The 12548-nt window shown below is 39.6% G+C and overlaps 1 protein-coding gene across 5 annotated transcripts in view; it reads left to right on the top strand.

Moving 5' to 3' along the window:
* Positions 1-11776, top strand: part of ERCC6 (ERCC excision repair 6, chromatin remodeling factor) — a 46136-nt gene extending 34360 nt beyond the window's left edge. For all 5 annotated transcript variants that reach the window (XM_014250487.2, XM_014250486.2, XM_088059869.1 and 2 more), the window contains 9 exons: positions 976-1194; positions 1921-2031; positions 2476-2595; positions 3584-3678; positions 5456-5601; positions 5682-6380; positions 6994-7195; positions 8958-9036; positions 9434-11776. In XM_014250487.2, the coding sequence (XP_014105962.2) occupies positions 976-1194; positions 1921-2031; positions 2476-2595; positions 3584-3678; positions 5456-5601; positions 5682-6380; positions 6994-7195; positions 8958-9036; positions 9434-9862 (2100 nt within the window). In that variant the 3' untranslated portion in view covers positions 9863-11776. The remainder of the gene's footprint in view (positions 1-975; positions 1195-1920; positions 2032-2475; positions 2596-3583; positions 3679-5455; positions 5602-5681; positions 6381-6993; positions 7196-8957; positions 9037-9433) is intronic.
* Positions 11777-12548: the final 772 nt, after the last annotated feature.

The following is a 12548-nucleotide window of genomic DNA, read 5'->3' as shown; positions in this document are numbered from 1 at the left end:
TATATTGTAGTCCCATACCAAGAACACATTGACCTTATTACTGTTTTGACTTTTTTTAATTTTTCATATCTCACAAAGGTATAGTGGGCAAGTTTTTTCAAGTGCATAGGCATTTTAGTTATCCCAGTGAAAATTACTTTGAGGAGCTTGTTCTTTTAGAGGTGGCTTGTGGAAGACTCTCAGCAGAAATTTCTCAAAGATGTTACAGAACAGGCTATCATACTTACAAGGGATCTGAAAATTTTGAACAGTAAATGTCAATGCTTTTATTAGATATTCTGTGATAACAACAGCAAATCCCAGCTGAAAAACAACATTGTAAAAACAAACCATAAATTATGGGCAGGCTCATCCAGCTTGTAGTGCTAAAAGATTGAGGGGTTCACTGTTGCAAGCTAGTTCATTTTTCAGAATATTCAGAAGTATAAATAACACTTGTAATATTATTGAACAAATGACTGAATAGAACCCTTCTAAAATGTTATCAAAAGTGGTAATTTCAGTTTTGTATGTTTGTTCAAATGTGTTAACTTGTATATTCTTTGTTATGCATTCTGGTGGGTATACTGACTATCTTCAAGATCTGTCTTAAGTTACCTGCTAATATGGTGGGAGTTGGAAGAAAAGACATGATAATTTCAAGAAACAAATAGGTGGAATTTTTCCCTTTGAGTAAGAAAAATATGACTTTACAGCTAAGGAGGGACTGGTTTTACTAGTGTGGAAATTTTTGCAGAATTCCCTTAACATTGTCACCAGAATAGGCTCACAAGTACATAATACTTCAATCACTTTCTCTTGTACTGCTTTTTCCTAAAACTTTCCCTTAAGCAAGTATTAGCATCAAAACATTACTAAAAACAACATTGATGGTGAGTGGATTAATCTATTGCTGTTTATTTTTCTTGTCCACAACCCATATAGATACAAGTATTTGTCATGAAAATAGAAATATTTTTATTTTCTATTCTTTAGATTCTCTTGGGACTATCAACTTTGAGAAAGATTTGCAATCACCCTGACTTCGTTGCTGATAGCCCCAGAATTTTGAAGAGTGTGCCAGATGCTGAAGCAGAGGATCCAAATCAGTTTGGATATTGGAAACGTTCTGGAAAAATGATAGTGGTAGAATCCTTACTGAAAATATGGCACAAGCAAGGTCACAGAGTGCTGTTTTTTACTCAGTCGAGACAGGTAAGATGATCTAATAGCTTGTCATTTTAGCTATTACTATTACTTAAAACATGTCTGTGAGTTCCAAAAAAACTTGTAAGTAGAACTACCTTTTGTAGTGTATTTCTCATAAAATCAACATCTTATTTGAAAAGTTACTGAAATGACTGATATCTTTGGAATAATCAGAGACCAGTTCCCAAACCTAGTAAGCTTTACTGGAAAGACACAGCATTGTGGCAGTGGCCCAGTCTCAATATACTGTGTCAAAGCTGTATCGGTTGTACGTGCATGGTATCAGGCTGTCCCTGCTGTGAAGTTTCAGGATACAGCTGGTCAGTTTGCATGCTCTGTGTAGTGCCTGTGCATGTCTGATCCTCAGAACCTGTACCTTCAGGACAGTGGCACAGGCAGTGACATTTGTTTTCTCTGAGAACTCACAGTTTTGTCTTCCTTCTATGGATTTCCTTGGGATGCTGCACCCCAGTCTGTTTAATTGTCTTGAGGCTATGGCCCTGGACTTTCCAAACCAAGCACAAATACTCCACTGCATTCAGCTGTGAAATAATTTCTGTTCCCCCATTTACGTAAGTTGGGTTTCTGTCATTTAAGAAAGTGTTTCAAGTTTTTAATTGTCATCATTTTTTTGATTGGCACTGCAGTTAGTTCCAGAAATTCTTATAGGTTCATCTCAAAGATACTCAGTCTTCACGTCTGGATTTTATTAAATCTTTTCCATCACTACAGATGATGCAGATACTTGAAGTCTTTGTGAGATACAGAAACTATTCCTACCTCAGGATGGATGGCACCACAGCAGTAGCTTCCAGACAGCCTCTTGTAGCAAAATACAATGAGGTGAGTTGTTCTATCCCACACATGAATACATATTAATGAGTATGATTGAGTTCTTACATTCCTTTTTGTTCTGTTTTTAAATATACTACTTCAGGTTGGAGACACAAAACAGGGGAGTTCAGTGAAATGAAACGCTTGTCTTTGTGAGAGAGGGGGAAAAAAGTAATTTGTTATTTCACACCAAAGTTGGGCTTTCTGATAAGGAAAGAAATGCACTTGAGAAGGGGGAGAATCAATTTTATTGGATAAGAGTAAATTAAATTTAGATCAGACTACTTTTATTTGTCAAAAGAAATAGTAAATGAACAAGGAAATGTCTTCCTTCTCTTGGCTTTCTTTGCATCTTTGCATATAATGCTGATAAAATAATCCAGGAAATAATTATGTTTTTTAAGGTTAGATTTTGGTAATTCTTGCTTTAGTAAATTCTCTTCTGTGTTACAGGACAAATCCATATTTCTTTTTCTTCTAACAACTCGTGTTGGTGGCATTGGCGTTAACTTGGTTGGTGCTGACCGGGTTATTATTTATGATCCTGACTGGAATCCCAGTGTGGACACACAGGTGAGTTTGATTTTTTACATTCCATTTACCAGCCAAATTGAAATAAAACTGAAGATGAAATTACATTTATCTCTTCAAACAGTGTTAAAGCACTATGTTGCTCTTTCCTAAGTTGCTGTTCCCAGCAATGATCACTTCAGGTGCAGCTCCACATTATGATTACTCTTGTGGCAAAGCCAATTTAAGTGGTTCCCACCACATCCCCTATATGCTGATATACCTTACCACTCTTCAGTATTGTTGATTCATGTAGTCAGTTCAAATGGTCTGTGTTTTTAAAATAAACAAAGCAGAGTTTCTGAAGGGAAAGTACAGCTGTGCGAGCTCTTGAACAGGCAGGCCTGTTGGTGGTGACAATGCAGGGTGAGAAAAAGAGAACAGATGCTGCTCCAATTGGCTTTCTCACTAGTTAATGATATGTAGCTGTGACCTTAGAGAGCTGCTCTAAGCTTTAAGAAGTTGTTCACTATATTGTGGTGTGATAAGACTCTTTTATCAAATCAGGTAGCAGTTATATGGTGCTTACAAGTTTGAGAGAAAGAAGCTTTTTTATAGAAATCCTATGTAGCTCTGAGATCTGCAGGTGTCTGACCTAGAGTGCTCTGTATTAGTGGCTGGTTCAAGATGTTTGTAGGAAAGATTTCATTTAAGGTAAAGAAGAAAAGTTCAAAAGAAAGGTGTGTACTAAAGCTCTGTTGTGAAATTTCCTTCTGGAATAAGTCTATATAAAGTACATATTCAAGGTAAAAGTTCTGATTTTAACATAATCAATTATTGATAATTTTTGCATAGATTTCTTGGTACAATTGGAGACTTTCTAGATCTTTTTCCTCTCCTGCTGAGGTAGTTACCACTTCTTGAAGTATTTGTTAAATACTTCAAGAAAAAAGTTAGTCCAAACTAACTTTTTGAAAGAGTGTTATCATTAGCTCTCTGTCAGACACGTTTGAGAGGCTCATGTCTGGTAATCAAACCTTTTGTCTTCCAGGCTCGGGAACGTGCTTGGAGAATAGGCCAAAAGAGAGAGGTGACTGTGTATAGGCTGCTCACTGCAGGTACTATTGAGGAGAAGATATACCACAGGTCAGTCAAAACAATTTCTTGGATACAGCTGCATGCTCAGGAAAATGATGGTAGCAAATCCAAGGTGGTGTAACAGTGACATACCTGTGCATGTGCACAAATTGCTTATAATTCCCAACCTTGGTCATGATGGGCACATCGTGGAGAACTTCAGTTTCTTTTGAGAAATGGAGAACCTTTTTCCCTTACTAGACTCCCAGCTGTACTGCCCCGTTCCTAGCTGCAAGACTCATGTGCTAAACGTACCTTATCAGTCTGTTCCAGCAGCTGTGTCCAGCACATCCAGAATTCACTGTAAAACAGCGTATGAGGCATAGACAGAAAACAGTGAGCACCTTATTCAGAACATGAGACTCAACAAGTCTGAAATGCAAATTCAAATCATCAAGTTCTTTATATTCTCCTTGGGATGTATCAAGATGTATGTGGTACATATATCTATTTACTACTGTGCAAACCCAATTTGATTTTATTCCCAATTCATTCTAGAGTGAAAGAATTAAATCCCAATAACTACCAGTCATATTCATGTTATTTATTCCAAAATGTAGCTAAAACCTTTAAAGTGCTTGTATTTCAAAATCAATGAAATCTTTTTGGTTTGCTTTCTCATTCAGCTTTCTCAGTAGTTAGCTTCACTCACATTAATTCCAGATGAATGTACATAGGAATCCTGTGCTAGACTTCACTCTTCAGAACTGAAATACCCTCTTAGAAAGTTCAGATGAAGAAAAGGCTCTAAATAATGAAATACCCATACTTACTGAATGCCTTTTTTTAGTCTGTTTTGCCATATGGACACAAAGCATCTGCTGTTTGCCTTGCATCCCTCTGGCACACTTCTGTTTGAACAACACCAACTGCATCAAAAAATTGGACTCTTAACAGTTAGGACAGCCATCAGAAATAAATTTCTTTTCAGAACAGTGAAGTGGACCTTGAACTTTCAGAAGTTGTCTTTTCTGTTTTCCTGTGTTTTATGCCTGGAAATGAAAACTTAGTTTTTTGACCACTGGATTTAAAAATAGGTTCCCTGCTTAATATTAGCAGAACCAAAAGTGTGATAAAAACTGTGTGAAAGAACTGATTTCCTATTTTATTTAGGGGTGTATTTTTTTTTATAGAATAAAACAGCTTTTGCTCTAGGCACTATATAGTACAAATGTGGCACAGAAAGCAGTTTTACCAATACTAGAAGATTTCTTGCAGCTTTGTGCCCCTACCGATTTGTTCCTTTTGGTCCTCTGCAGGTGGGCTCTTTTCTTCTTGGCCACAAGTCTGATTCCCCTTTTCAGTGGCTGTCATCCAGTCATCACCATCAGACTGAGCTACTCTGCTGCTTTTGATTCCTCCAATCAATTGAACCCATAAAATACTGTCATTTTAACAGGCTCTTGTTTTTCTTTCAGGAGCTTTCTGATTGTTTTACTGTTACATATGCAAGCTTTTCAATTTTAATGGAAAAAAATGTTCTAGCTGTGAAGTTATTTATTGCTTAGTGAAGGGATGCCTCATAGGACATCTCAGGATGGTGGTTACCTGTTGTGTTATGGGGTTGTTGCAAAATAATAAATCCCTGTGTTTAACATTTTACTTGGTTGTTTGAAAGTTACTAACTCAAGGTGGTCTTTTGGAAACTAATATCATCTTCCTACTGCTTAATTGTTCTGCAGGGTAATGTTTGTGCTTATAGTTTTCTGTTTAAGTACTGTACTCAGTACTTAAACATAGCTAGACATTGTTTCATGCACAAAGTACTTATTTTTTTCTTTTTTAGACAAATCTTCAAACAGTTTTTAACAAACAGAGTGCTGAAAGACCCTAAGCAGAATCGTTTCTTCAAATCCAATGACCTTTATGAACTATTTACTCTGAACAGTCCAGATGTGTCTCAGGGGACAGAAACAAGTGCAATTTTTGCAGGTACATGGGGTTTTTTCTGTTTGGAAGAAAAAATATCTTAATTGTTTGCTAAGTGGATACTAATTTCATTCATCCCTCAGGTACTGGTTCAGATGTTCAAGTCCCAAAGCCACCTGATAATGGCACTTCTAAACGTGATGTCCATCTTGCAGAAAGCAGCTCACACAAGAAAATCAAGTCGTCCAATTCCTATTCCACCACACACGTGAAAGATTCTTCTTGTAAAGCAGTAGAGACAAGTGAGGAAACCAAGGGAAATTTGGAAGCCTTTGACCAAAATAGCTGCACAAAAGATAATGCACAAGCTGCTACTGATATAAATTCATTCAATGAAAGCAAGGAGGAGTGTTTGGAAAGTGATGACAAATGCATGTCCCAGTCGATGCCATGCAATGCAGGGTCTTCAGAGGATGCGGAATGTCTGACTGCTGTGGTGGCTGGTGAAGGATGTGGAGCAGCCAATGCAGATGCCAGGACACATCTTAGCCTTACTTGTGATGCAGCTGGCTCTTGGGAAAAGCAGGATGCTAAAACTGAAGATGGGCAATTTGATAATAATCATTTTAAGTGTATTTCAAAAACAAAGCACAGGGTGGACATGCTGTCGCATGACAGCCACAAAGATAAGTCTAAGAAGAAACATCACAAAGATGCCAAATTTGAAGGAAAGCGCATTCCTCATCTAGTGAAACAAAAGCAGTACAGAAGGGAGAACAGTGAAGAGCAAGATTCAAAGAAAAATGATGACTATGTCTTGCAGAAACTTTTCAAAAAATCAGGTAACAGTTGTTTGGCTGCTGACTAAACAGAGGTATATAAAACCTATGCAAATGAGGGAAAGAGCAGATCTGTTACTCTGATGGTTAGAGCTACAATACAAAAGATGTTTGTTCTGTTACTTTAGTGAAACTTAAAATGTTCATTGTTTCAGTTTAATTTAAATTTAGTTCCAGTTAACTTTAATTCCAGTTACAAATTTGATAATTACCTTGGCACAAACTGTTCAGAGAGATCCAAATTTCCGGATATAGAACTATATGCAATGTTTCTTCTGGATATTTCCAGGATGTAATCAACCTTCATTTACACAAGGGTTTCACTTCTGTCTGTCTTGTCTGTAACAATGGAAATGATCAATTTTCCCACATAATTGCCTGGTCTGTTGTGAATAATGACCTCATCAGCACACCAGAAGTGATTTGCTGTCAGATTGATTACTTAACTGATAGAGAAGGGGGTTCTCTCATTAGAAATTACTGTACTGATGTGCTTAATATAATCACCCTGAAGAAGGAAAAATGCAGTTGTGGCATTCACTTAAAAAGTGAGTGTTTGATTTTCACATAAATTAAGAGATGTCCTCCTTCACCTTTTGTATCCTTTTGGTTTTAGGGGTACACAGTGTTATGAAGCATGATGCTATTATGGATGCTTCCAGTGCAGATCATGTGCTGGAGGAAGCAGAAGCGAGCAGAGTGGCCCAGGACGCCTTGAGAGCCTTAAGACTCTCTCGTCAGCAATGTTTAGGAGCTGCTTCTGGTGTGCCAACCTGGACAGGCATGAGTGGTCTTTCAGGTGCACCATCAGGAATAAAGTGAGTTCAGTTCTCACTCTGCTTTCCCAAAAACAGAGGAGTTGCTTAGGATGTTAAAGATTTACATTTTTTATCTTGTTATTTGCAGTAAAATGCATCAAAGTTATGTGCATGCTTTATATTTAATGTAGACATGAAAGCATATTACAAGCATAGGTAGTCCATTCTGAAGTACAAAGAAAGCATTATTGTAACACAGTGGAAAAGAATGCTTAGCAGAGGGATCTTAAGAACCCTAAAGCACAAACCCAGTCTGTCTTTGAAATGTCTTCGTTTGAAGGGAAGGCAGGACCCTCCCTTGGAATGGAAAATGTAAATCCCCTCCCTCTGTGTTATTGTAATTTTGAAATTAAGGGGTTCTCAGGCAAGGATATGAGAACAGGAATAACAGTTCTTTACTAGTATGTATAATAAGGCAAACAAACAACAACTCTGGCAGTAGCACCAGACAGAACAGGACCAAGTGATGCATTAGCACCAGACAGAACCGGACCCAGTGAAGCACCAGACAGAACAGGACCCAGTGAAGCACCAGACAGAACAGGACCCAGCAATGCATTAGCACCAGACAGAACAGGACCCAGCGATGCATTAGCACCAGACAGAACAGGACCCAGCAATGCATTAGCACCAGACAGAACAGGACCCAGCGATGCATTAGCACCAGACAGAACAGGACCCAGTGAAGCACCAGACAGAACAGGACCCAGCAATGCATTAGCACCAGACAGAACAGGACCCAGCGATGCATTAGCACCAGACAGAACAGGACCCAGTGAAGCACCAGACAGAACAGGACCCAGCAATGCATTAGCACCAGACAGAACAGGACCCAGCGATGCATTAGCACCAGACAGAACAGGACCCAGGGACCCTTCCTCTCTCTGCAGCTCCGGGCACGGCCGGCAGGGGGCGCTGCTGCTCCCGCCGGGCGGGGCGGGGCGCGGATTCCCCCACGCCGGCAGGGGGCGCTGTGGCGCGGGCTGAGGCCACACGCGGTAATGGCGGCTCGGCCCAGACGGGAAGGGATGGGAGAGAGGCTTTGCTTCACAAACCGCCCTGGGACGGCCGGTCCCGGTGCCCAGCAGCACTTACGGAAACAGCAAGCTGTGCCGGCAGGAATGAGCAAAAATCCCGGGGTGGTAGCAAGATGTATCAGAAGCTCCGGGGCTGTGGCTGGAACCGCGGGACGCCTCGGGCCTCTGCGTGGGGGTGGGGGCTGCACTGCAGGAAAGTTCGGAGCAGCGCCGAGGCGGCGGCGGGGATGGGACAGCGGCAGCGCAGCTCCCGGCAGGGAGGGGCGAGGCCGAGATCCCGGAAGCCGAGCAGACGAAGATAGGTCTTTCCTTTAGTGAGGTAGATGTTAATAAAGGCTTAGTCCAACGACTGGTCTTACCCACAGAAAGGGCGAGGCAGTACAGGCCTGGGCTCCGGCGGTGACAGGGAATTCTCGCAGTAAGCAACAGCCCGCCTGTCCTCCTCCGAAACCCAGAGCGAGAGCCCTAGCAGCTCCCCAGACCCCATTTTCTGTCTGCCCAAATCTCCAGGTATCCCCTCTCCCTTGAGTATCCCCTCTCCCTTGAGTTTGGCCACTCTTTTGTTTTTCTTAAGTACCCATAAGTACCCAATAGTTAGTTTCCTAGCAACTTATGGAAAAAATTCCATAAATACAAAAGGAAGCAACCCAACCCCCAACAGAAAAAAACCTATCCTAATAATTTTAAGGATGTTTCATGGAGTTAATTCTTTAATGCGTTTTTAGGAGTCGGTTTGGTCAAAAAAGAAACTCCATGCTGCTTTCTTCACATTCCACTTGTGCATCACCTGCAAAGAAGCAAAAGGTAAGAAATACAAGCTAACATTTCTGTTTTAATATCTGATATATGTGAAGTGTTATGATTTATGTTGGTGTCATACACATTTGTTGTATGATTATGTAGAATTCTAGAATTTTTAGTTACTTGTGAATTGGATTTTTTATTTTGATGAGGTCTAGTTAGATACAGCAGTCACAAATTGCACCATGGTTTCCTTATCTGTCCCAAGACCAGCAATGTTTTTCTTTTGCTTCCTAAGTTCTAAAGTTGAGAGCAAAATACATCACCTCTTAATTATATATTTCAGGTGACGAGGTTCTGAGTGGTAGTGTTTGAGTCTAAACAACAGGCAGATTTTGTTTAATTGATTCTGTGGGTCTCAAAATGCAACTTTTCTCATAGTCTGTATGTTTATTTGCAGGATGGAGATATAACAAAGAAACAAAATATAAAGAAGTGTAGTTCCAGTGAGCACTTCAATGGAAAATCTGGAGAATCGTCATCCAGTGCTCTGGACTCTTCATCTTTATTAGCTCGGATGAGGGCAAGAAACCACCTCGTTTTACCACAACAGACAAGGAATGAGGGTGATGAGAATCATCAGCCAGCACCCGCCCCAGTGCAGGGTTCGACAGAATACGATGAACTGCTTGTGGATCTGCGGAACTTCCTGGCATTCCAGGCCCGCGTGGACGGCGAGGCCAGCACTCGGGAACTGCTGCAGGAATTTGAGTCCAAACTGCCTGCAGAGCACTCCTGTGTCTTTAGAGAACTGCTCCGCAATATCTGCACCTTCCATAGGAGCCCAAACGGGGAAGGGGTCTGGAGGCTAAAGCCAGAATTCCGATGATCCTTGATCAGTGAAGGCACCTCTCAGTCCAGCTGACCACCAGACCCCTCTCAAAACAGGAACAGTGTGTGACTTTGAAAATTTTGAAGTATTTTGTATTCCTGAATTAATTAATGCCTTGAACAGTCAGTGGTGCAGGACTTGTTGCAGGCTTAAAGCTAACTTAATTTCTGATTTACACTATTTATATAAAAGTGCCATCTACCTCATAGATGAAACAATACAAAATATCAGCACTTTTTCTTCAAAAGAAATCTTAATATAAATGGAATGATGCTGACCTTTTATTACAGCAAGAACCATGGATATTGCCATGGGTTGTAAGACTTTGATTTCTGTGAAATTCCAGAAAACTACTTCCTCGATTTCCTGTTTATTACTTGAATGGTCATAGGGCACACAGTGTGCCATTAAAAAAAAAAAAAAAAAAAAAAATTAAAAGGAGGGGGGCCGGTGATAGTAGTTAGCATGAGAGATTCACTTGTACTGACAAGTGCATCAGAATCATTTTATGTAACTCTCATTGGTAGTGAGAATTTTGTTGTAATGTTTAACTAACTTGGGAAATAATTCTAATGCCATGGAGGTATAATCACAAAAAAAAAAAAAGGAAAGCATGGCAGGATATTGAGTTAACCCAACTGATAATTATGGAAAACTTACTAAATTCCAAAGCACCATTATTAACACCATAATGAGCAATCCAATTACAGTTCCATACACCATTGGCAAATGCTTGCTCTACAGTATTTCTTAAAACTGAGGCGACAATGACTGTTTTGTTTGTCACAGGTTGTGGACATTAATTGAAATCTCATTAAATGTTCATATGTTTCACTGTGATTTATGTCCAGTTACCTCCTAGCACTTAAAATTTTATACCTTGACATAGACAGGGGGTTAGCTGGTCAGAGGTGGGAGGGTGTCACTGTATTTTACACACCATAATTATATTTGGGCATAGTTGGAGCATATATAGAAGTTACATGTCATTCATCTTCTATAAGTGAGGAAAAAATTAGTTTCTTGACAGTTGGGTAAGTTCTAATACCAGTTATTTGTAACAAATCCAAGTACAACATTGGATCCGTCTTCAAGGTACTTGTGTGCTACACATGGAAATGTTAAGGTGGAGAATGTGGAGATTTTGAGAAGAAAACCACATTGTTGCAGCAACATTGAATTACTGTATGGCTTAAACTAGGAATAGTTAAATATGCCTAATGTCCTTCCTATCTCTAAGGTATGGAAAGCTGACCTACTTTTAGATTTTTTGTTCACTGTGAAATTCTTGTTTACTTTAAGTGGAAGTACAGATATTCAAAGATGAATGGTCAAGCAAGAATACAAACTATCTTTTTGTAAAAAAACCTTTAAGAGACTTCTAATGTTTTTTCCTCTTGTTTTTACTCAGTGATAAAGGGTTTGTAGAGATTTGCTGGAAGTGGTGCTTCTTGACTTTTCAGAGACTGGAATTGGACAGGGCAGACAATTCAGGAATGTTTGTTTTCCTAATATCATTTGAAGATGGGACTTCTAACATTTCTTTCACTGATCCCATTTATAGTCACTTACATTCCCTCTTTCAAAAAAATGTGAAACAAGGAACTTGGGCTGCAGCTGCTGTTGATATGACTTGAAATGGGTTAGAAAAAGATTATTCTATCTTCATCTTCAAAGCTATAGGGAATTTGAATTGGTTTGGGTTTCATGTCCCCATGCATCTCTACTTATCCCAGCAACAAACCAGGAATTCAGCAGTCAGCAAAGCTGCTGTTGCCACCTTATCTGTTAATTTTGGTGTCCTGTATTATTTGTACTCCCAATTTTAAAGACATAGTTCCTGTATACTAAGGATTGTGTGCAGCTTCTTGATCTATTAATGTAAATAGATTTGCATGTACTTTTTATAAATTCTTGGCTTTTATGGACTTATTAAAAAAGGAAAAACAAAAGTGTGTTCTACAAGTCCTTGGGCACTGGGAAAAGTTGTCAAGGAGGCATTTTCTCCTGTATGCTGTGCACTGACCAAATGGTTTCTGTTATCTTTAATTATATTTCCATTATTCATACAATTTCAGATTATACATCCTAGGTAGCTTTTTTCCAGCATTTGTTGAAAATCTTTAAGGGCTGAATTAGTACTAATATAATACTGAAAAAAATATTTGTAAGTGGTTAATAGAGCATGTACCTAGGAGTCAGGATGTGCTGGTGAATCTGCTCTTGGGAGTTTATCTCCAGTGGGAGAGGTATTTATATATTAGATACATGGTAAAAACACTCTGCTACTTAGGGCCATTTATGATGTCCATGTTCCAATATTCAGGCTAAATGCTGAATATAATAAATGCTTACTAACTCAGTGGCTCTCTCCATCTACCCAGCCCTCACGGGATTGCTATTCTAGGCTCTGGGATGATGTCAACTCTCCTCGTTCACACAGTATTGCTGATGTGGTACATTCCTGTGCCTTCAGCTGAGACTTAGATGAAGCTTTCCTTAGTATTTCTTAGCTTGTTCTGGTGGCCATGGTTTTGCTACCTCTCCTACCACTAAAAGGAAAGAGGAATCTGACATCTTTCATGCAAGGGCCATTCCACTTTGTTTTTCTAAGTGGGCCTACGCTGCTATGGAACTCTGTGAAACACCTCATGTTCTTGCTCCCTGTCTGAAAAGGGAAGAC

The sequence above is a fragment of the Pseudopodoces humilis genome, chromosome 9 (genome assembly GCF_049639895.1).
Source record: "Pseudopodoces humilis isolate 2021_Gansu_Grassland_sample_001 chromosome 9, ASM4963989v1, whole genome shotgun sequence".
Lineage (NCBI taxonomy): Eukaryota > Metazoa > Chordata > Aves > Passeriformes > Paridae > Pseudopodoces > Pseudopodoces humilis.
This window is presented reverse-complemented; position numbering and strand designations above follow the sequence as displayed.